At 50.9% G+C, this 24,470-nt stretch overlaps 1 protein-coding gene and 2 long non-coding RNA genes across 4 annotated transcripts in view; 2 read left to right on the forward strand and 1 right to left on the reverse strand.

The window, feature by feature from the left end:
• Positions 1-372: 372 nt before the first annotated feature.
• Positions 373-4,624, forward strand: FOXA2 (forkhead box A2). Of its 2 annotated transcripts, XM_023626004.2 has the most exons (3): positions 373-634; positions 1,574-1,643; positions 2,661-4,624. In XM_023626004.2, exons 2-3 carry the CDS (start codon positions 1,575-1,577, stop codon positions 3,963-3,965), a joined length of 1,374 nt encoding a protein of 457 aa, XP_023481772.1. In that variant the 5' UTR covers positions 373-634; position 1,574; the 3' UTR covers positions 3,966-4,624. The 2 variants fall into 2 exon arrangements, with proteins under 2 accessions (XP_023481772.1, XP_023481771.1); XM_023626003.2 differs by lacking the exon at positions 373-634 and having other exon boundaries at positions 1,243-1,643.
• A 2,585-nt stretch (positions 4,625-7,209) lies between these two features.
• The window catches only part of LOC138920245 (uncharacterized), a 34,556-nt gene continuing 17,295 nt past the window's right edge, over positions 7,210-24,470 (forward strand). Inside the window, exons 1-2 of the long non-coding RNA XR_011431085.1 lie at positions 7,210-7,298; positions 24,404-24,470. This is a non-coding gene — a long non-coding RNA (uncharacterized lncRNA). The remainder of the gene's footprint in view (positions 7,299-24,403) is intronic.
• LOC138920246 (uncharacterized) lies at positions 9,573-14,796 on the reverse strand. Its single transcript, XR_011431086.1, has 3 exons — positions 14,661-14,796; positions 10,831-10,897; positions 9,573-10,753 (listed from the first exon to the last, which is right to left on the reverse strand). It is a non-coding gene; the product is annotated as an uncharacterized lncRNA (long non-coding RNA).

Here is a 24,470-nt window from a genome sequence, read left to right on the forward strand (position 1 = left end):
CACGGCCCAGCTGGGTTTTTAGAACCAAGAAAGGGCGTCCACATCCAAACACCTGAAATACCACTCTCCCCCAAAATCAGGGCTCACTGGAGTCTTGGTGGTTGGCCCCGGACAGACAATAATTTGCACCCAGAAGCTAGAGTGAAAATAAAAAGGGAGTGTATAGTTGCTAGGGTTTCTAATTCTTACAAAACAGCCCCTCACGAAAGCGGAGGGGGCAGAGACCCTCCTGAAGTGGATTCCATGTGCCCCATTATTGATTCTTTTATTCCTCTCTCTCCTCCCGCCTCACCCCCCCATCTCCTGCCCTGTTTGTTTTAGTTACGAAATGCTGTGGGCACCTCGGTTGTGACTGAAAAGTAACCTTGAAACAGGCAGGTCTGAATGGCAGAGACAAATAGCAGGCTCCCAACCGTCGGCTGCAGCCGGCGGGGCCGCGTGCGCCCTGCGCCGGGCGCCGGGACGCTGCTCCTCCTGCCAGCCGGCCGGCCCCTCGGCGGTCGCCGGAGGCCGGGCTCCGAGGAGGCACAAAGCCGAGGCGGCCAGACCAGGCGCCCCGCGCCTTCCGGAGCCGCTCCGGGCCGTAACTGTGACAGGGAGGAGCCTCCCAGGAGCCGCGGCGGGCGAGTTAAAGGTGTGTACACAGTTTTTCTAAATGCGGCAGCGCTTTGCAAATTGGCTGTCACCGTCCTGTTGTTTTGACAGGGAATGAGCGCTGAGAAAGAAGAAACTCGGGATAAACACGTCTTTTATAAGACTCTGCAGAGGAGAAAGGGGGCCGGAGGCCGAACGCCCCCTCGGATAGGCGCACCAGGCGCCCGGCGCTATGGCACAGGGCGGGGGGTCAAAACCCTGAGGCGCTCCCGGGACTGCCTTCCTCCCAGGTCCCTCCTCCCCCGGGGACTCCCCGCGGGCGCGGGAGGAAAGGGGGCTCCACCCGGGAGCGCGCGCCCACTGCCCGCTCGGTGGTGCGGCGCTGCGCGCGGGCGCGGCGGCGGGCAGGTGCGGGCGCCGGCGAGGCTCCCTCTCACCTAGGTGTGAGCTGATTATTCAAATGGGCTGCCCGGGTCTGGGGATTGGAGGCCCGCGCCGGCGCGCCGCGCTATATCACCAGCCGCCCACGTCACTGCGGCACTTGTCCGCTCCGCGGTCCACACCTCCTCCTCCACCTCCTCCTCCTTCTCTCCACCCCCCCACCCGCCCCCGCGCCGCGCGCTTCCCGCCGCCTCCGGGCAGCTCGGCACTGCCAGCCTCGGCCTCCACCGGGCAGCCCGCGAGCGCGCCGGCGGCGGCGACGGGCGCTCCCTGCAGCGGGGCTCGGGGCTCGGCCTCCTCCCGTCCCCGGCCCCCTCCTCCCGAGATTCACCCCTCCCGCCCACTTCCAACTACCGCCTCTGACCGGCCGAGGGAGAGAGAGGGAGTGGAGCCGAGAGAGGGAGCGGGAGAGAGGGAGGGAGGGGACGGTGCCTTGGCTGACTTTTTTTTTTTTTTTAAAGAGGGTGGGGGTGGGGGGTGATTGCTGGTCGTTTGTTGTGGCTGTTAAATTTTAAACTGCCATGCACTCGGCTTCCAGTATGCTGGGAGCGGTGAAGATGGAAGGGCACGAGCCGTCCGACTGGAGCAGCTACTATGCCGAGCCCGAGGTAGGCACTCGCCTTTTCCAGGGGGAAGCGGGGTGGCGGCGTCCGCTCTTTTCCCCAACCTCGACTGCTTCCCTCGCCGGCACCCGCCCCCCCACCCCTAGCCGCTCTGGGCAGCCGCCTTTTCCACCCTCCTTCGATTCAAATGGGTCTCTTTTTTATACGACACACTGTTAGCCTTGAGATAATATTAACTTTGTGATCAAATATTGACTTGCGGCGCCTCCAAATCCTCTTCGTGGCCGAGCCACGCACTATCCTAACAGAGTTATGTTTGGCAGCGCGCGGCTGGGGAGGGGTGGGAGGTCGGCCGGCGAGGGGGTGGGGAGCTGGAGAGGAGAAGGTGGTTAGGAGTTGGGGGCAGAGGTAGAGGCAAAGAGTCAGAGACTAGGGACAAAGAGGAAGAAAGTTTATGGCTGCAAAGCCCAGCCGCGTGTAGTTCAATTCGCGGTCCCCTCCTTATCCTTCCATTCAATGCCTCCGGCTGGCCCCAGACTCTGCGCAGGCACTGGGTTTCGGTTCCCCTGAGACCAAGGGTGGGGTCCCGGGAGGAAGGCTGAACCGAGAAGGACCCTCTCCGCTTGAGGCCGCCTGGGGCGCCCTACGCGGTGTCCCACAGGTTGCTCGCTAGGGTCGGATGTGGCGTCTCGGCCGGGCCGTGGCGCCGACTCAGTATGCTGGCCAGAGAGTTGGAGAGACTCTGGGAAGGGGAGATGCATTTGAGGTGTCTGGCTTGGGGGTGCTCCAGGGCACCCTGTTTTAGAATCTGAGCGAGGCGCAGACAGGCTAGGAACCTGCCGCATGCACAGAGCAGCAGCCCGCTCGCCACCTCCCCAAGGGCGATCACAGCGCGCTCTGGGGAAAAGGGACTCTGTCCCGGCCGGGGCCGGGCAAGGGAAGGATTCTCCAGAGGCCCCCCCGGAGGCGGGGGCCTGGGCTAGCCCGGTGGGTGGGAGGTCAGGACCGGCTCAAGCCGCGGTGCTAACGCTGTGCGCCTCCCTCCCGGGGCTCTGTCCGCAGGGCTACTCCTCGGTGAGCAACATGAACGCCGGCCTGGGGATGAACGGCATGAACACGTACATGAGTATGTCGGCGGCCGCCATGGGCAGCGGCTCGGGCAACATGAGCGCCGGCTCCATGAACATGTCGTCGTACGTGGGCGCGGGCATGAGCCCGTCCCTGGCCGGCATGTCCCCCGGGGCGGGCGCCATGGCCAGCATGGGCGGCTCGGCCGGGGCGGCTGGCGTGGCGGGCATGGGGCCGCACCTGAGTCCGAGCCTGAGCCCGCTCGGGGGGCAGGCGGCCGGGGCCATGGGCGGCCTGGCCCCGTACGCCAACATGAACTCCATGAGCCCCATGTACGGCCAGGCGGGTCTGAGCCGCGCGCGCGACCCCAAGACGTACCGGCGCAGCTACACGCACGCCAAGCCGCCCTACTCGTACATCTCGCTCATCACCATGGCCATCCAGCAGAGCCCCAACAAGATGCTGACGCTGAGCGAGATCTACCAGTGGATCATGGACCTCTTCCCCTTCTACCGGCAGAACCAGCAGCGCTGGCAGAACTCCATCCGCCATTCGCTCTCCTTCAACGACTGCTTTCTCAAGGTGCCCCGTTCGCCCGACAAGCCCGGCAAGGGCTCCTTCTGGACCCTGCACCCCGACTCGGGCAACATGTTTGAGAACGGCTGCTACTTGCGCCGCCAGAAGCGCTTCAAGTGCGAGAAGCAGCTGGCCCTGAAGGAAGCCGCGGGCGCCACGGGCGGTGGCAAGAAGGCGGCCTCTGGGGCCCAGGCCTCGCAGGGTCAGCTCGGGGAGGCCGCCGGGCCGGCTTCCGAGACTCCGGGGGGCGCCGAGTCGCCCCACTCGAGCTCCTCTCCGTGCCAGGAGCACAAGCGAGGAGGCCTCGGGGAGCTGAAGGCGACCCCGGCCGCGACGCTGAGCCCCCCGGAGCCGGCGCCGTCGCCGGGGCAGCAGCAGCAGGCCGCGGCCCACCTGCTGGGCCCTCCCCATCACCCTGGCCTGCCGCCTGAGGCCCACCTTAAGCCGGAGCACCACTACGCCTTCAACCACCCCTTCTCCATCAACAACCTCATGTCCTCGGAGCAGCAGCACCACCATAGCCACCACCACCACCAGCCCCACAAAATGGACCTCAAGGCCTACGAACAGGTGATGCACTACCCGGGCTACGGTTCCCCCATGCCGGGAAGCCTGGCCATGGGCCCGGTCACGAACAAAGCAGGCCTGGACGCCTCGCCCCTGGCCGCAGACACCTCCTACTACCAGGGGGTGTACTCCCGGCCCATTATGAACTCTTCTTAAGAAGACAGGCGCCCTGCTAGCCTGGGACAAGGACAAGAGAGAGAAGCAGTAGGCTGGAGACTTCAAGGAAGGGGTGTTGGAGACATGCAAGGGAGAAGAAATCCATTACACCCCTCTCCCCAGGACAGCTGTCTCCCTCACTCTCTGCAGCTTTTCCCTCCCTAACAGATGGGCCACACTGATATCTATCATTCTATATAAGGAGGGAAAGGGAAAAAAGATAAAATCAAAAAAAGAAAAAAGCCTTCGGTTTCCACTACTGTGTAGACACCTGCTTCTTTAAGCATCTGCGAATTCTGATTTTCGTTCTTCTTGTTCTCCATTACTGCTGTTGCAGAGAAGTCTTACTTTATTAAAACAAACAAACACAATAACCCCACAAACTTTTGTGACTCAGTGTAAAGCAATGTAGTTTTAACGGAGAACCAGAAAGTTGTACTATTGTATAAAAAGAGAAAAACAAATGATGTAAGGGTCTGTTGTAAATGACCAAGAAAAAGAAACACAGTGCATTCCCATTCTCGACACGGTGACGTGCAGGCCTGGGGTCTGATTAACTTATGGTTTCTGTGTGCTTTATTTATGGCTTATAAATGTGTGTTCTGGCTGCAAGGACCAGAGTTCCACAAATCTATATTAAAGTGTTATTGCCGGTTTTATCCCTTGAATCTTCAAAATTTTTTCCCTTTGTCTGAGTTAAAAAATGAACAGCTCTGGAAATTATTCAAAAATGGAGGGAGGGAGATCCTGGGTGGTTGCAAGTTTTATTTTATTTTGGCGAGGGGTGGTGGTTGCTGTTTTACCAACATTTTATTATTAAAATGTTTAGATATACTGAAGTTGAACACATTTTACAGAAAACACACCTGTACCCATTGCCCAGATCCTACAGTTATCATTTCACTGTATTTGTTCTGTCGCATATCTGTGAATCTATGTACACCTCAACTGGTCGATTCACCTTATTTTTCTAAATGGATTTCAAAGTAAATTTCAGACATTAGTACACTTCTCCTAAACTCTTCAGCAATCACACCATTAAACAGATCTCATTATTGTTTATGGTTACTTTTTGAATTCTGAGTTTATCTTACGTGCAGTGAAACACACAAGTCCTAAGTGGACCACTCCATAGGTTTGATGCCGATGTATCTTTAAATCCAGGGGAAAAAAACCACATATCTTAATTTTCTACCTGGGCCGTGTGAAGGTGGGATGTTGACATCTGTTAGGTCCTAGGGCTGGCTTCTCAGAGAAGCCTAAGTCTTGCGAGTTTTGCTGTATTTCCAATCACAGGCCTCCCTTCATGTCACTGAGCCCAGAGGGAATTTGCAAATTCCAGGTGCAGGCTTTGCCTTCCTCACAGCTTCTCTGGAACCCCTTCCACTCCTGTGGAACTGGAGCTCTGCCTGGATCCTATAGCCGCAGGCCTCTGTCTACACTTCGGGACCCTGCCACACCCTCCTCCTTCACTTCGGGGTTCCGCACAACCTTGGTAGATCTAGCTGTAGCCCAGGAGTAAGTGAGGCTCCTGGGACCACCCCTTCTGACACTCAGTCTGGAGGAACAGTTAGAACGCTTTCTCCTGTAATTGGGATCGATCAGGTTGATGATCCAAATCTCCTTGTAAAAATAAGGCTTATTTGGGGATGAGGAGGAGGTAAGGGGGTGTCTTGCACGCTGGCCAGGTGGTGGTGGCTGGTGGTGAGGTCTCAAGTTCTGCAGACTTGCTCCCTTCTCCCTTCCCCCAACACCGACGTCCTTGCACTGCCTCCTGTTAGCCCAGGTTGGCAAGCCAGGGCTGCAGACCGAGGGGATGAGGGGGTATTTTGTGGGCTTTAAAGGAAAATCCAAAAGTGTAAAGAGAGACCCAGAATAAATTTTTACAGATCGTGCTGTCTCTCCCCACAGACGGCCTAACCGCTCTAAATCGGTGGCCAGCCGCACAGGAAACCCTGGAAGCGAAGCCGGCCCGGGTGCGCAAAGGGTGCTCGGCTTTTGCTTTGCCGGGGGCATCTGCCGGCCTGTAAGCTGGCCGAGTGAGGGCAGGAGCCACTGTCCTCCTGGGCCCCACACACTTGGGGCCCTTCGCGTGCAGCTAGCTTTCGGTGGATAAGAACCTCGGCAGCCTCCGAGGCCAGGACTTTTTGCCTCAGGTTCCTAAATCCAGGCTTCTGTTTCCGGGACTAGATCTTGGGCTTCTCGACCTGGAGTGTCCCAGCTTCGCCCCAACCCTGGAGACCGCCTCTCTGTGCGCCCTCTGCCACCTTGCGTGGTCTCTGTCCCCTCAACCCTGGTCTTCCCACGCGCTTGAGGGGGGTTTGCCCTCGCCTCCGCCTCCTGCCTCCAAATCCCTTTTTCAAAATGCCACATTGTCCCGAAGAACACAAGGAAGAGAAATTGGGGCGGGGTGGGGGTTGGGGGAATCCGGAGGCCGCAGTCAGCAATCAGGGCCCGTCTCTCCCCCTGGCAAGGACACACACGTCGTGAGCCCAGCCTGAAATGTGTTTCATTATCACATAAAAGGCTCCCGTGGCGAAGGAGCCGAGAGGCAGGGCCGGGGGCCGAGTGGGGGACAATGGAGGCAGAAAGCGCTGCCCTAACCTGCTATGTTTCCTATCGCACGCCCATTGTGCGAGGGTCGTTTTAAACTACTTAGCGCGCCCCCCTCCACTGATCCCGGCCGATAAGATATAGTTCTGTCCGAATACATAAAAAGGATGTCGGGGAGCGGGGCGCTTTCGGGGGCTTTTCGGCGCTTCTTGTGTCTTTCACACACCCCTCACCCTCCGTCCTCAGCCCCTCCCCCTGCCCCGGCTCCCAGCTTACTAGCTCCGGCTCGCCCTCCGCCCGCCTGCCCGACTCTAAGGATTGTAGGGTGCAGCGTTTCTTTTTTCCTTTCTCTCTCTCTCTCTCTTCCTTTTCCCCGCGCTGTCCGCGCGCCGGTTTAAGCAACCGTGATCTGTGAATAAACAAAGTCAGTAAACAACCGAAAAAAACATTCTAGATCCGAATTCCAGGAGGGTAAACTTTCCATGCCACGTCACACTTCAGCAAATTTGCACAGATATTATATTGCCTCCCCCCTCCTTTATTCTTCTTCTTTTTTTTTTTTTTTGCCAGGATCCCATTGTACTTAACTGAATTTTATAACGCTGATCGATATCTTGGTAAAATATTCATTTTTAAACTAGCGGGCAGTGAAGTCTTTGCTTTGTGTGCTAAAGTCAACAGTCGCTGGTTCGAGCTCAAATAAATGCGGGGATGCCTCGGCTCGGAGCAGTCGGCCGCCTCCCTCCGCGCGCTGGACGCTCCGCCGCCGGCCGCCCGCAGGTAGGGAGTGCGTCCGCTCAAGGGCCGCGCCCGGTCCCTCGGGCTGCTCCTGTCCGCGCGCCTCCCCTCCCCCGGCCAGTCCGGCTCCGCTCCGAGGGCTTCGGCGCCTAGACGCGGGCAGAGGAGGGAGGGAAGTTGGTGAAGACCCTGGGCTTTGGGAAGTGGCCTTTTGTGCGGGCGATTTCTGAGAAGGCACAGCGTGGGAAGACGAGGGGTCGAGGAGGCACAAACTCAGACTGAATCTGGGCTCTGAGCACAGTTGGAGAGTTCGGTGGGGCCCCTAAGCTACTGGAAGCCAAGACAGGCCCCTGCAGCCCTCCGAGCTGGGGATTGGATCCCAGGGCCGCGGGTTTCCCAAAGACAGTGGGGAGGTGGAGGGTGGGGGAACGCCCTTGGCCTCAGAGTCTGGAGTGCGGGTCAGCGGGAAACGGCGTGCTGATACCGGGCGGCTTCAGAGGCAGAGCCCGGAGCGTGGGTTCAGAGGCCAGTCTCAGCGGTCCCCAGGACGCCCGCAGGCCCGGGCAGCGCTGCGGCGGGCGCCCCTCGGGGGCAGGAGAGGGGCAGCGCCTCGTGGAGAAGCGAGGGAACTTTTCATTCTCACCGCAACAGGCGGCTTTTAGCCATTCTGTACAGGCGCGCCTGGCTGCAGGCAGGTTCGGGAGGTTCTGGGGTTACAGGCTGGGTCCGGTAGGAAGAGACAGAAAGCGGCCAGGGGCCGTTTATCACCCCGGTCTCGCCGCGTTGGCCCGGAGCAGGGCGCGCCGCGGTGTCGGAGGACGTGAGTTTGGAGGACTGAACAGAGCCGACCGCATCCTTCCGCTGCCTGCAGGAAGGCGCCGGCTCGGAAAACTAGTAGTTCCACGCTGCTAGTTGAAACTGCAGGAGCCCCGGCTTCTGAGGGAAGGGTGCGAAAAAGGTATCTTTCCTCTGAGGTTTCCCAGGTGCCCCACCCCCCGAAATCTGCATCCCCACTGGGGATTTCCCTCTACAGGCTGGATAACTGGCCTTATGAGAGGCCAGCGTCCGCCGGGTCATTCTGGGTATTTTGCCAGGCAGGGAGATGCGGCTAAGTACCCGGCTCGAAATTGCCTGCCACCACAACTGGAAAGCTATTCCCCTCTGTGCCACAGTCACCAGATCTCGAACCCAAAGGGCAGAAATCGGTCCCGGTGATTGGCAGGGTCAGTTATATGGGCACCTCCAGGTGTAAAGACCCTGGGCGCCCTCTCCCCTCCTTCGCTGGCGCCCCGGGCCGCGCGCCTTTGTCCACCGCGCCCAAGGCCGGCTGAGGAGCGCGCCCGACGCCCTCCGAGCCCGGGCTCCGGCTCGCGTGGCTGGTTATCTTCCCTGAACAAGATGGAACACCTGCAGGACACAAGGCGAGGCTAATCGTTTTTAAATAATTAATACCTCCCCGTTCCGCTGGTAATGCGCGGCCTCGAATGCGTCAATTACTTGTCATTAGACCAGTGTCACCCCACAGCCTTCCCTCGGGCCTTTGATGGCGCCGTCACCTACCCTAGCCCACTCCCCAGCACAATTAAAAGGTGCCCGGCCTTTGAAAGCCGGGTGGGAGTAGCCGCGGCCCTAAATCAGCGCGAGTTTTGAAAGACCCACGCTGAAAAGATGTTATCTTCCAAATGGCCAATTTAAACGCCTGATCTTTATCGCCCGCCTTCTCTGGCTTTATAAAAAGAAGCTGGTCCTCAGTGCTTGGGGGTCCTTTTACTGTGGGGGTGGGGCGAAGAGAAGGAAGAGATAAGGTTTAACAGGGCATAGGGGCACGTGTTTGCTCAAGAAGGCACCTGAAGGTACCTCGGGTAACTGGTTTTCTCATCCTTCTGAGCATGGGGGTCTGGAGTTCTTCTGGGCTTAGGAGGGGCGCCTCTCTAAGACAAGATCTGGAATGTGTAGACCAGAACTGTCCAGGGAAACTGGCAGGGCCTTTTCTGGTGGTGAATCTGCACCCTGCAAGAGGCCGCAAGCAAAGGGAACCTTCTCTGGGTCCCCCAGTCACCACAACCCCGGTGTTGCAGAACAGCAAGAGCCAGCTAATGCCCACAGACTTGTCGGCACCAAGTCCTGGACACACACCTTAGCACCACCAGCCCCAATTCGCTGTCTCTGCTGTAGCAAAACAGCAAGATTTGAGACCCTCAATGTGTGTCCTGGGTCAGGGACACCTGGACACCAACCCTGGCAGCAGCACCATGGCAACCAAGGCCAGCCAAGGGTTGGTGAGTGAAATTTTAAAAAGACAAGAAAAAACTCCCCAAAAGTTTGCAACTCGATTTAATTGATTTAATTACACTTCTGCTTCTTCCTTCCTTCCCCATCAAATGTTCTTTTTACAGTAAATAAATATCTGAGAGTCTCAGAGCTTTAAATGCCCCCTTTTGAGCAAAAACAACGTGCTGTATCTACCACCCTCCTTGACCGCAAAGACATCTCTCTTCTCAGCTTTACAGCAGGCTGAGGTCACAAAGTTCTTATAGCCTCTACCCCCAGGACTGGTTTTCCTCTGAGAAGAGGAGAAAAGAAAACATGGGGATGGAGAAAAAAATTATGGGGCCAGCGGGAGAAACGATTTTAAAAATGAATGGAGAAAGGCTGACCGGAAGGTGCTGGTGTGTCCCCCCTACACACACACTGCCCCGCCTGGGGTTCCGGGCTGCTCTTTAGGCCTTCAGCCCAGACTCACACCCTCTCTGGGGCACGCCACACTGATTGGGATTCTTTTTGCTGAGATGCACGGGACGTGGGCAGGAGGCTACAGGCAGCTCCAGAGACCAGCAAACAGACATTGCACGGAATAGATGCGTGTCCCCAGTGGCACACAGCAGGGGCCCCAGCTCCTGGTGGGCTTCTCCCTTTGACAAAACTCCCAGGGAGCACTCTACCCACCCCCAGCACACCAGGGGTTGCCTCGGAAGCCTAAATCCTGGGGCATCTTCCCCATTCTGTTCAGAGCCTTCCTGCCCACTCTCTTATCCTTTTTCTCCTTTCTTCTTTAAAACAATCATGTGTGTCCCCCCTTGCCCCCTCCCGCTATTGTGTTTGTTGATGACCTAACACGCTCACACCAAAAGCCACACACAGAAAACCAACAACGTGGGATGGGAGGAGAGACCAATTATGATTGAGGCTAACAAGCGGGGAACACCCAAGTTGAGGCCGGCTGTCTCCTGGGAGACTGATGGAGGCTTCTTTTACAAGCTGTCATTCCAGCGTGGTCCCTATTGCCAGACTGGAGGTGATTCCTATTCTCCCTTCCCCCTCAGCTCCGGCACCCTTGCAGACTGTTCCAGATTCTTTGTACATCCTCTGCAGAAGAAGCTGCCCCCAAAGTTCCTCTCGTGGACAGGTAGAGAGGGCAGGGGTGTGTTACAAGCACATCTTCACAACAGTATGCTTCTTTTTCACATTAGCGGCTGTTCCTCAGAGCTCCAAGCTCACTGCCAATGAGACATGGACTGGTCAGATGTCACTGTCACCCCCCCTTCCCAGGTTCCTATAAAAGACATTGACTTACCCTTTACACCTCTCTCAAAAGAAGGGAGTATTTTACTGCCAGATACCACAACCGATAGCTGGGAGTGCTGAAAGAAGCAACACAAATTAAGTTACATTCATTCACGGCAAACTAGAGGTCTCAGGTTCTCATTAGGGCAAGGGCCTGGAGTTTAACTCTCTCCTGAAGCTAATTGCAGGCAGTAATACTCCCTGTGCTGCCAGGAGACCATGCCAGCAATGCCATATTTATTTAACTTATACACATCAAATTAACTGAGAGGGAAAATTTCAGAATCACAAACATACGTGTGTGAGGGAGAAATACTGGAGTGTTATGCACATTAAAACTTTGGAAGGACAACTGTTTGCTGTTTCTAGTTCGACTTGCTTAAGCTGTTCCACTTCTGCTTGTTTAAATGGTAGACGACTAGATTTTCTGCATAGGTAAATCAGCTTGTCCATTGTTTCATTTATTTGAAAAGAATAAAACGTAGGTTTCAAGGATAAGCAGGAGTGTTTTTGGACTAGGGTTGGTTGGTAATGACCCCAGGGAATTTTGATTGCATGCATGTCAATTTTGACTTGCTATTTCATTAGAAATATGATCTCAAATCATTATTCCTTGTCTTTTCACAAAGCAGACATAATTATGCAATGGATTTTATTGGGAAAATTTTGCTCGCATAAAGAAAAGCATACAGTGCCTAATTTGAAAACACAAATGTTAAAAGTGCATTACTTGAAAGTAGAAAAACATGATCTTGGGAAGTGATTGGAGAAGGGGCCTTGGGAGGAGCTAAGGCATGAAGTGGGTGGCTGGAGAACTGGAGAAAGTAGATAATAATTATATGACATTTTCTGGGAGGGAACAGGGTGAAGCGTCAGCCAGGGCAGGACTTGAGTTATAGGGAACTCTGTATGGAGGCCTCAGACATCTTTAGCAAAGAAATCAGGATGTCCACATGTGTGCGCTCTGCTATAAAATGTATGACCCACTCTGCTTGCCTTACTTTCTAAATCCCAACCTAAGAAATTTAAAATAAAGGAGGCCAATTCCTCCATATATATTCCATTTAGTCTGTGATTCTGAGCTATGTTAAACTGAGCTGTTCACACACAGACAGAAGTTGTAACTTCAACTATGTGGCGACTGAGAAAACTTACCCTCCACCCAGAAAAGTGAGTCTGTTTCTTGGAAAAATTTGCCCTTCTTTCTACCATCTTAGTGTTCCTCATCTCCCACCCCCCAGATAGGTCCCTCCCTCTCTTTTCTTTATCACAACTGTATTCAATTCAACTACCACTGAGTGGGGTTCCCTATGTGCCAGGCCCTGTGAGGGGGTCTTCATGGACATGACCTCCTCGTTGAAGCTTCCCAACACCCCCCATAAATGTCAGAATTTATGGGTGATGGGCCTGGGCCCGAGAGAAACTAGGGAACCTGCTCCAATTTCAGAACTCAGCATTGAACTTAAGTCTTTCAACCATGCTTTCAGCTTCTCTCGGCTTCATATGGCCCTGGGCACAGACCTCTCCAATTCCAATGCAGTAGGAACTGCCTTTGCCAGAATCCTCGAGTTTTCCGAGTGAGCTGCTGTTGGTGGAGGGGGAAGCCTGCGATGTTAGCAGAAGGCTGGAGAGAAATGGGAAAATCTCAAGAAGAATAGGGGGGGGAGGGTCCTTCTTGGAAGGATGGCAGAGACCCCACCCGCTGTCCTAGAAGGGGTTAGGATGGGTCATATCTGGGATCGGGCTGGATTCTTATTTTCTCTTTTGGAACAACACAGTTAGAATTTCCAGAGCTGGCCAGAGGTTCAGTCAGGCCTGGGGCTGACTCCTCCCCACTGAAGCTTCAGGGGCCAGCTGGCTAATGCTGGAAGGAGGTGACCGGGAGAGAATGAGCAGCTAGATGGCTCTTGCATTGTGATTAGAGAGAGAAAACGCCCGAGAAGAGAAAAATGTCGGGGGTAGAAACAATGCCTTGACACGGGCTTAAAACAGTCCACATAGCCGAATTATTTCTTGTGATGCAGCCTGTCAGCCTTGTTGCTTAATGGGGATTCTGGAGCAGGGGCCAGGAGTTTCCCTGAGAGAGTCTTGCCTCTGACCTCCCCCTGACCTGCACCTGGTGGCCTGAAGCACAGGTGACAGCACAGCTGGAATTCACCTACCGCCCACAGCTGGGCTCCTTGCCCCCACCCCAGCTGCAGGAACAGCAAGGTGCCAGCCCCCACAGCTCGCCTCCCTCCACCTATATACAAATGCAGATCTGGATAAACACCTGCTGGAGCTTTGCCCCTGAAGAGGATGCTGGCCCAGGAGGACTGGCCTGCCTCCATCACAGAGGGAAGATGTGGCCCAGCACTCAGCAGGCCTGTAGTCTGGGAGAAGAGTGCCATCCCAGCTGAGTGCTCACTGCTAAGCTACACACGAGCACATGGACGTGCAAACAAATGATTGCTGACACTTGCTTGCACCAGGCCCTGGGGCCATTTGGCCCTGGGACTGAGCGCTGGCCCTCCTGATAACAGGGATTCAGACTTGGTGTGGAGGTCCCCTTTTCAACATACTGGAAGACACTTTCCCTGGACTGTCTGTTTTTAGTGGTGTAGGATTTCCTGCAGACTTATTAGCATCTCCCATTTTGGGATTTTGGGGGAGGCTCTGGACAACTAAAGGCCAGCTCCACCCACGATGATGTCTAGGGCACGCTCTAGGAATGGGATGGAGTTCTGGATTAAACCATACTCCCCACTCCAAACTGGACAATGGAGGCATTAGACTAAGGTGGGGAGAATGCCTCCAGAATGCCACAGCTACCCACACTCAGATTAGGTGCTGGGCCGTCTAAAGACTGCAAGAGAAGGGGAGAATGCAATCTTAGGACCGTTTATGGGGGCAAGTTGGGGGCAGGTATGCAATCTATATTTTGTTCACTCTGCATTTTAATTACCACTTTCCTCCCACCAGCAGAGTTTGCCAATTAAAGGCCAATCTCTCTTGATTTCTTTGCTTTAAAAGGACATTTCGATTCATCCAGGCAGACAATGAAATCCCCCTCTGGCCTCTCCCTTCCCAGAGCTCAGGAACAAGCTGCCTCCCTATCTCCTTCCGGCATCGAGCAGTGGGAAGGAGCTGATCTCAGGTGCTAACCTGCAGTTATCAGAATGCCAGACTCATTTAGGGAGCTCAACTGCAGAACCGAGGCGATCCTTTCATTGATTGTGGAAAGTGCTGTTTAGATTTTGCTTCTGCTCAGTAAACAACTAAAAGTAACTGAGGGATTTCTCCCTTGCATTCAGCGCTCTCTCTTTCTCTCTTTCTCTCTCTCTCTCTCTCTCTCTCTCTCTCTCTCTCTCTCTCACACACACACACACACACACACACACACACACACACACATCCTTCCTTCCCTCCCTCAGGCTCCTATTAATCACGAAGGGTCAGTGAGACCGTGGTCTGTTTCTAACGCCCTCGGCTAACCTCCCCCCACGCCTGCGCCCCCCAGCAGCCGCGTCTTTTGGGGGCGCTACGCCTTCCGGGGAGGACTCACGTCTCCCGCAAAGGACATAGCCTCCCAAGTTCCTAAATCTGTAGGGAAAGCTCCTGAGAAATGGTTGTCCCTTTGGGCCACCTCTGAAAGTCCCCACCTGGCTAGAACACAGGCCAAGGGCTTTTCCGGGCCGTCCGCCCCAGCCCCTGCCAGCGCCCTGGCCACCGGGACGCCTGGCGGCTGAGCCCGCGGGCCGGGCCGGGGCTGGGGCGGCGCTCGCCGGCTCTGGACGCGGCCGCTCGCGCCCCGAGACAGGTCTCTTCGGAGGTAAAAGCGAATTAAATTGGCAAACTTACTCCGATGATGACACTTTTAAGATTCTTAGCAAGATCCCCATTTACGTATAGTAAAAAGGAGAAGACTGTTCCCAGGGTCCATAATTTGCTGGTCTGTGAAGAGACCGCCTGTTTTAATCAGGTCCCCTCCTTTAGCTTTCTCTCTCGAAATAGGTTCGCCCTGAAGTGATCGTCTCGAACGTGCAGGTTCTGCCATCTGTTTGTGTGAAATAAATAGAAAGACATAAGTGCCAGTCATCCACAATATAAAAGATTAGTACAAATCCTAAACAATGATTATTTAAAATTCAATTTAAAAAGTCAAATTATAAAGAAGAGTTTTCCTGAACACTTTCGACGCAATCAGCCTGTAATGAGTATATTTTCAAAAAATTAAGAAGTTTCTTTTTCAAAGCCTGTATTATTTCAAATGGAATTCTCTTGTTTGCTTAAACACTTTTCACATGATAAAAAATATTTTTCAAATTAGATCACCTCAACTTAAAATACAGTTCTCCAATATCAGCCAGCCTCAAGCAAGAACGTTTTTTAAAAGTCTCACAAATCTAATTTTTGGATCCATTCTTCCCAAGATGCCAAATCTCTACTATCTTTTAATTTCTTAAATAGCTACTTCTGTCCATGAGCTCTCCAGGGTAAAAAAAAATCCTATAAAATAAAACAAACATTGTAATTTATAAATTCTTAGGATTTCAAATGGAAATCTCGTTCACAGTATCGAGTATTCCACAGTAATGGACGTTAAGGAAATGAATATTCTTTTTTAATGAGGGATAATTCCTGACACTACATAACTTTTATTATATGAGGTACACTTGGACAAACCAACAAAGCGTATCATTTCTTTGCTCGTTGCCTCTTCCAGTACAATTTATAATGGAGTATAAATGCATTGGGGACTTGATGTATTTATTATGTGCCAACCTATCTGTATATTTGATGGAGTTCAACTATATCTTTGCACAGTGTGCAGTCCATGCTGTGTCCTGAGGAAAGGAAAGAAGAACATATCGCCATCCTCGTGGCTCGGTCTTTGGTGCAGCTGTTCACAGGCAGCTCACAGCATCCTCACTCCATTGTTATTGACAGTGCTATTTTGTTAAATAGCAGCTTTGATATGATGAAACCTAATTATCCAATTTCACTTCATATTTTCCTCTAAATTAATGTGTTTTATAAAATAGCTCAATGGTGTTAATTAAACCTCTACTTACAAAGACGATTTCTTTGTATTTCTCAATGTTTGTCTTTCTAGATATGAAACATATTAAAACATGTTTTTGAGGGAAATGAACATACTGATCATTTTTTGGACCATTTAAAACTTTTAATAAAATATAGAACATGTTTCTTGGTAAAAATAGAATAGATTCTATGTAGAATAAGAATTTATTTTCTTTCCCCCTTTCCTGTGTGCAATGTTTGTGCAGGTTTCCCCACACCTGGGAGTAGTTTAGATATTTTTTAATAGTTCACCACCTCTGGAGCCCAGGCAAAGTCGAGATAAGTTTTGAAAAATAATTCAGGAGAAACCTGCAGGTATTATTGGGACACAGGATGGAACCTCCCACGGCACTGTGAGACAAGCGACATTGTTTGGTGCAAGGGGTGAAAAACACGACCTAACAATGTTTACATGTGTATTCAGCCATGAAATTGAATATTATCAAAGTTGAAAAAATGCAAATCAAATTAAAACCAGAGAAATTTGTCTTTGGAATTACAGCGGCCTGAAGCCCCCAAGTGTTTGCTTAAATTGAAGCATTTAGAAAATGGAAAACCTCTAAATTGCCCCCCTCTATTACCCGCTCCCCCACCCCAGCTAGGTGGAAATTTGTTTCTTAATTCTGCTAGAGTTGTATCCAGGCTCAGGCATCAAACACGCGCCCTAGGCATCAATCACTTTGGAATATAACTTTTTCTTAAAAATTAAATGTCTCCCTTTACCTAAGTCTTACTAAAGTCGGACCTGTTTCAGAAACCGAGCGGCAGCCGCTTGCTTCATCCCGAAATGAGCCCCAAGCCGCTGGCTGCTGCACTCGCTTGTGCTCCCCGCGGAGACCCTCTGCGGAAGCCGCAGCCACCCAGGCGGCGCGCTCGAGCCCCGGCCGCCTGCTCGGCCCCCAGCCCGGGGTGGGCGCAGCCCGGGCCGCTCAGCCCCGCCGGGGTGCGTGTCGGCCGGCTGGGGCAGCCGAGCCTCCCGGCGCGTCGTCGGGCTTTCCCATGTCGGCCAGCACAGGCGGCGGAGACGCGCGAAACTCGGAGAGGCGGCGGCGCGCCGTGGGGGGCTCCACCTCGCCCCCTCCCATGCTCACTACGCTAACTTTCCAGGGTCTTAGTGGAGGAGGCCCAAAAAGGGAAATGCCAGATAAATATTCTTTAGAGAGAAAGAAAAAAAACTTCAAAAGCAATAGGTAGAGGAAAGGTCATTCTCGCCTTTTCCCAAGTTCTAAAGCGCAGGGAAGCGACCCTAGGCGGCCAACCCACCGGACGGGGCCAATCCCACCCCCGTCACCTGGGCGCTGCAAACTTTATTCCACTCTCTCCCCTCCCTCGTCTCCCTCCCGCCTCGGAGCAAACAAGGGCGCCCGGGTGCTCCCGCAGATGCCAAGGCGTCACGTTGGGAGAGAGCCCGCACTGCCTGGCGGCGGCGACAGCAGGATATACGGGTGGACCGGCCTGGCGGCGCTCTGAGCGGACCTGGCCTGCCGTCAGGAGTGGGAGCAGGACCCAGCTGGGGTGGGAGCCCGACCGAGGCGGCCACGCCCACCAGCCTTAACTGGGACTGTGGTGGGCGCTGGGGAAGCCAGCAATAGCTAGGATGTGCTGGCGTGGCCTTGGAACAACTTGCATCTCATTCGGTGACCTCTGAGGATTTTCATATCGCCCCGCAGCCTGCCCTTCCTCCCGTTCTAAAACCCATCCACCCTATCGCATCCCAAGAGCTGGGTGTCAGGCCCGGATCTCCCAGGGCGGTCTGGCTTTTTCTCCTCCAGGGAGGGAAGACAATGGGTGGCCTCTGTGTCACTTGGTCCACCCTCCTGGCCTCCTCCTCAGTGCTCGTAGATTTGAGGGACAGCCCCTGTTTCCAGAAACGCAGTATCTTGCGTCCAGCCAACCCGGATCGGGGCAGGGAGAGGAGTAGCGGAAGCCGATTTTTATTTGAAACCTGCCCCTGTATTTCCTTTCCAGGAACCCCTGGATCAAGACCAGCTCAACTGTGGCTGGGAAAACAGACCCATGTTCCCCAGAGTTTTTAACTTGCCCATTAGCTGTGGTCGTGTTTTGGAGATTCGGAACCTTATTTCCAAGGAGAGTTGTGAGGGGCATGTTTATATTTATTTCAAAAACAAGCAAAGGAAATAGCAGTCAATTAAAATGAAATATTTTTATTTGCCTCGCGCGTTGTCAGTGATTTGCCCCCGGGGATCCACAATTTTCCCAAGCCTGTTAACGGGTGACAATGAATGAGTGTCTCGTGTAATTTAATTTTCCTGTCACACTAAATAGAGCTACATTGTAAACCTTAGATCTAGTCTCACTGATAGGATCGCCTTGTTTTGCCATTTGCACCATAAAGACCCCCAAAAGGGACACTGTATTGTGACCTCTACTCTTGAATTATTCAAGAACTTAATGACTTTTTCCATTTTAAGAAGGGAACTAATTGCCATTGATGTAAAGCGTGTGACCTTCTCTGGCGCCCACTATGAGAATGTAGCCATCTCTGTGTGGATACAGGAGCTGCAGAGGCACAAATCAAGAGAAAGACGGAAACAGAAATGAGCTGCACACACACTGGAATCGACGTATTAATTCATTCCACCCCAAGCCATGATGTATATTTCTACAAACTTCTCTTACTTGACCTAAAATCTGTATAAAATCTCACATCAACTCAGGCCTGTTTTGGGGGCATGACATAACTTTTTAGTTAGGAAAGGAACACAAACTATTGAAATTCAGTATTTCTTCATTAACGTGAAATTACTTTGTGTAATGTCAAGCAAAATATCTAATAATCTGCTCGCCGCCTTCTTTTTTTTTGGCTTTTCTTTACTTTTTTACTCAACAGGAAAAAGAAACACAACTGTAGAGAAATGGCATCTCAGTCTTTGCTGTTCGAATGTCTTGAGTTTCCAGAAAAGCCACCATTGAAATTCTTCAGTACCAGAATTCTCACTCTTCAAATTACTTGAAAATGGATGCTTATCTTTCCTCAAAGTGAAAAGACTCCCAGGGTACTTGCTACTGTCCTTTCACTCTTTCCCTGGCCCCTGGAAGGAGAAAAGAAAGAAAAATGGGCTTCTAGCAAAGTTCTTTGGCTTCGTAAATTCACCTGTCAGTGTACAAAGATGCTCTGAGGCTTTTCCTGATTTTCTTAAGTCCACAGCCAATAGTAACCGTTTTAAAAGTGTGAGAGGATTGGGAAAGAAAAGCACTTTCCTGTGCTGGGCTCCACATACTTCTTTTGAACTTTTAAGTGATGCTTGAGACATGAAATCGTCATTTCTGCAGAGAACAGACAGTTCCTTTCAAATGACACTCTCAGCAAACACCCTGGCTTCACTGAGAATGAACATCCTCTGTTAGGCTGTGAGTCTCATCTCTGTCTGGTAGCATTTCTAGAAAAGAAGATAAAGTACATTTGAACCCTAACTGTATTCTAAAGAGTCCCAATTTATACCCACATGTTTGACACAATTGCCGCTGTTGCAGCTGGAGTCACTTGCAGAACAGAATGCCCAACCCTCCATCCATGGAAGCATAGTACGTGCTATTTTAAAGGAGGTTGTCATAAACCCGTCATGACCTAATTTGGTAACAGAGCAACTGTTTTCATGTTTCTTTCAAAGAAACCTGTGTCCCTCCTTGGTATTTGATGCTCTTTGTGTAGAATAGCATGACAGAAAAAATTGGATAAAAACACAAAGTTCTTAGTGTTAAACAATAAGGACATACTTAAGAAACATATTTGAAAACATTTTCATGTCACGAAAAGTTGGAACGCGTGTGGAATGAGTGGGGATCCATCTTCTTGCGTGTTTCCTGTGATAAAAGCAGCATTTTATGGATGAAATGTTAATTTAGTTTTAGAGACTTTTCACTTAGTTCTCCACATTTAAAATGTTTTCAACCACTTGATGTAGACTACAGAACACAGAAGAAACTGTATGTGCCTCTCACAGCATGGCTATACTCTCTCTAGCATTCTATGGTATTATCAGCCGGGCATTTTTCCATGGTGACAGTATGTGTTCAAAATGAAAATTTCATTCACCTTTCAAACTGTCACCATGGGTAATAAGTTATGGTTATTTTTCTTTTCATCTTAAAAAATAACTCTCTTGATCTAGGACCACTCAAAGGACATTTTGAGTGCTGTGGAAAGTTTGTGGCGTCTTTAAAGGCAAAGCAAAGCCCTCTCTTGACCCATTTCTAGCTCTCACCCTCTTCTGAAAGGATTTGTGTTGACAATTCAGAGAGCCAGAATGAGGAATTTTATCTTCACTGCGCTTGAGTGGATGGTTCTAGAAGGGTGTGCAAGAGATTCTGATTAGAGCCCTGTTTCATCCAGTTCCCATCCCAGCTCTCTCCACCCTCCAAAAAATAAATAAATAAACAACTGTGAAAAGTATTCCCATTTGGCCTTTATGAAAGGGCAAACTATCCCATGGGGCAGGGATGACATGTCAGTTCTCCCTCTGTAAAATGAGTCCCTTATTTCTCCATCAGGCCTGGTGTGAAAGGACGCACCCGGGCTTTGCAGTTGTGTCTTTTGGTATTGATGGAGATCAAGAACACTCTGCACTTTGGTTATTTTTAAAGATGCTGTGCGCCTTTAGGGAAGAATGAAGCAATTTTCGAGAGGAAAGTAAGCTTAGCATACCCAGGTGGATAAACATTATCAGGCAAACTGTACTTACTCATATATAATTCCTTCAGTTTTCCAGGTTCTCGGAGGTAGTTGACACTGCAGTAAGCCAACAGCTTCTTAGTCCATTACTTTATCCCCAGCCAAGAAGACCAATAGGTGCATATTTTCACTCTCATTCCTGAATTCATTCACACCCTTTGTCTCCTTCTTTAAAGATTTTGAACTGCTGATGTATGTTTTTAAAAATGCCAGCACTAACAAAAGTTGACGATAACTTTCCATCTTATTCTGTTTATCTGAATGCATGCACCTAAATATATTTACTGGACTTCTGACTGTCCATTTTTCTTCCGTGGGAAATGACATAAAGATACCTCAACTTTGACATAATTACTAAAAATACTTTTTAAAAAACCTCAATTTCTTCTGTTTAGTGAATATTTATTTTATGAACATGGGTTGCAGTCTGACTCTGTGTCAGCATTCTGCTTATGCATGGAATGGTGTCCCTGACTAAGAAGATAGTTCTAATGTCTCTCAACAATGACATTTCCCAGCATGAGCAAATGTGTCTGTGGAAGTAGAAACACCCTTTTCTGGCGTGTTCTCTTCCCTCATGGAGTGCAGGGGGTACAGAACTCCTAAAGGATTTTCTGTGTGATGGATGAAGCTGATGTGTTATCGTACTGGTTCTCTAGGATGCTAATTAAGTGTTTAAATCATGGAGTAATTAAACCATGGATAAAACATACCTTGAGTTCACTGAGGCTGATGCTCTAAGCATAGGAGGTGTCAATTTTGTCATGAGGAATACAGGGAATTTTCAAAACATGCCATCAGGATATAGTTCAATTTTCCAACAAAATTCTAATGACTGCCTAACTCTTCTTGACTCCATTCTTATGTTTTCTCTAAATTTGCTTATTCACAGCTGCTGGAACAAAAAGATGAGATGGAAGCAGGACATTTGTTTTCCTAAGGCCCCATCTGACTGAAAGTGCATGAGCTTCTCTCCACGCTGACCCTTGACCATCACGAGTGTCCCAAAAGGGCATACCCCTGCTGCCAGATTGCTCCTGGATGCTTTCCTCAGAGTTTCCTATGAATATCAACTGAGGAATGAGACACAAAAGCAGCCCGTTAGCAGAGAGGCGACGGGCCACGTCCAGATGTGTGCTGGGCGAGAACATGGAGTTCTCAGGATAAGGAAAGAGGGCGCATAAAAGTTGAGATGCGCAGACTTGTACCAAACCACCAGGCCACCAACTATTAGAATTTGTCAACACAAAGACATTTAAATATAAAAGTGTTGACTTGTCCTGCTGGACAAATTGAGGTTGTAACAGTTACATTGCCCAAGTGGACATTTAACCTCCCCTGAAGTTACCAAAGCTTACCATGAATGAATAATGGTGAATGGTGAATTCTTATGAATCTCTCAACTAAGAGTAAGCAACTGGCCTAAGACATCATTACTTTTCAATGATGAGGAAAAGTCCACTAATTCAGAGTGATTGTTTGGGGCAAAAGATGATCCAGTACCCACCCTTTGTAGGGCTTTCTTTGCTGGCTGATAAAACATGGGAGATGAGCCCCTGCCTCATGGAAAGGAGAGTAGTGGCCGACGTTTAAACGGCTGTGAGCCCCCGAATGGGCAGAGCAGGCTCACTTTTCCCCCAAGGAGCCCTGAACATAACAGGACACGAACAGCCCAAGGCACACCCACCAATGCCTCTGCCATCTGCCCACATTGGCACACATATGCAGTGCTGACTGACATTCCAAAAGGAAGGGAGTCCCCAGGACCAGCATGGCCAGCATGCAGAGAGCAGTACTGTTCTGAGTACCATTCCTCATTCTTGGGGTGAGGAAGAGGCTAAAAGGGATGGAACTCAACTCGTTTAAAGTAAGAAATGTCAACCCCAAGGGGCGCAGGGCACCTCTCCCTCCCTTTTTGAGACTGAGTGTCCTTCACAAGCTGGCCATTTGCTGCACGGGGTTTCTAACAAAATGTGATTTTTCAGTGTGCTTTGTGTCCGTGGAGAGGCTTCAGAAGGCCCTTGAAGTCCTCAGCCTTAAATCCATGTTAACAGGGGGAGGCTTTTCTTGCAGGGTGGGGAGGTTTGGCTGGGAGAAGCCTTGACCCAGCCTGCACTCTAGATAAACCAGGGCAAAAGACCTCTCTGGTCTGCAGGGCGCTTATTAACCACTGCTCGTTTGTGGGATCAATATTTCCAGCAAAGGAGTCAACGCTCAAGAGCCACCACTATGTCTTGTTTTTTTCCTTGACACACTTTTATAAATGCATCTGCCAGAGAAGAAAAGGCAGTACGAGGACTGTGTCTTTTATCTCCAGGATATGCAAAGCACATTTATTTTCAGCTTTTATCTCCGGAATTGTATGTTGATCCCATACATATAGATTGATTTTGTTCAGGTAGATAATGAAAAGTCAAGTGGAAAATTACACAATGGCACTCACGATCCTGGTCTTATATTGGTATATAAATTGGTTTATTATTTCATTCTATTAAAGAGGCTTTTTTTTTTTTTTTTTTTTTTGGTACCAGGAAAACTTCCAAATACAACATGCTGTCAGCCTTACTGAATTTTCTTTTGGGAGAGGCGGTGGGAGGGGGAGCGGACTGGGCAGATTCCCTCTGTCCCTTTGCTAATTGTATCGGCTAAATGCGCTTCCACAGAGGAGGGTCCCTGCGGCTTTCTCTCCCCCAGCGCGCTTCAGTGTCACCACGTGGTTTCTCTAACTCTGGGACTTCCCTGGGCCAGAACAAAGATGTCCATCACACACCGCCTCTTACAGAGGTGGATATTTTTTTCACCCCGGGCAATTCTAAATTTTTTCACGATGAATGAAAGAAGTGACCCCCCCTGAACACCAAGAGGCCAGGGGTGACGGGGTAGCAGCCGGATAAAGGCCACCATCAAGGGACAGCTCCGAGCCAGAATCCTGGAGGAAACGTTATTAATAAACATCTTCTGGACATTTGGTAGCCTGTGCGCTTGCTCCAGCTTAAAGCAATTAATTCAGGACACTGACATAAACTCTCCAGGTCTTTGACAGCTTGGAGCCGAAATAAAAATGCTAGTTCTCCGGGGAAGGGAAGAGGATGGCTAGCTCTTTTCTGGACTGTTTGCTTATAGGCCCAGAAGGCAACCTTCCTTGCAGAATGAAATGCAAGGGCACAAACAATGTACCAGGGAGAGAATAGAAGATGGGAATGAACAGTTTGAACTATTTGCTCAGCAGAAGGGCACCACAATGCCGAGGCAGTGGTTTTCCCATGCATCCACCGTCCGTTCTTTGGGGTCTTTTGTTGTCCCCTGTCTCTTTTGGCCAGATAAGAGCACAGCTGCAGCGTGAGCTAAGTAAGGGCAAACTTATTCCCCAGATCTCGGGGTGCCTTTTCTGTAACCAGTTTGGCTCAGCTCTCTTTTATTTCATGTGCGGATGGTGGGGGAGAGAATGGAAGAATGGAGGGGGCAGGGGAGAGAGGACTGGGACATCGCCTGTGTCTGATTCCTGATTTTCTTTCTTTCTTTCTTAAACCCAGGCAGTGATCAGACACAATCTTTGTGGGGCATTTAAATGGAAGGGCTCAGCGAGTCGTACTGGTTGCCAGGCCAAAATGTTGCCTTTTGGGGGAAGGAGGGGAAGGAGGAGTGTTATGTGGTTCGGGCAAGGGGGGTGGTTAAGGCAGAATTTGTCGCTTAAATAATCAGGCCTCTCTGGCGGCTGAAAAGAGGGAAATGTTTTCAATTAGCAATTTAAAAACTGTGTTCAATGATGATTTGTCACTTTTGAAAGTCATCCTGGACTCCTCCTTTCTATACTTATTTTGTTCAGAATCCTAATCAAGAGAGGTTGCTGAAATCAGAGCAAAACAGGATGAACTGGAAGTGGGACATAAAAG

Source organism: Equus caballus, chromosome 22 (assembly GCF_041296265.1).
Source record: "Equus caballus isolate H_3958 breed thoroughbred chromosome 22, TB-T2T, whole genome shotgun sequence".
NCBI classification, from domain to species: Eukaryota; Metazoa; Chordata; class Mammalia; order Perissodactyla; family Equidae; genus Equus; species Equus caballus.

Bases quoted from the DNA above. Each gene is read 5' to 3' on its own strand.
- FOXA2 (XM_023626003.2), top strand. From the start codon at position 1,557: ATGCACTCGGCTTCCAGTATGCTGGGAGCGGTGAAGATGGAAGGGCAC. The intron at 1,644-2,660 runs GTAGGCACTCGC...CTCTGTCCGCAG, and splicing joins GCTACTATGCCGAGCCCGAG to GGCTACTCCTCGGTGAGCAA.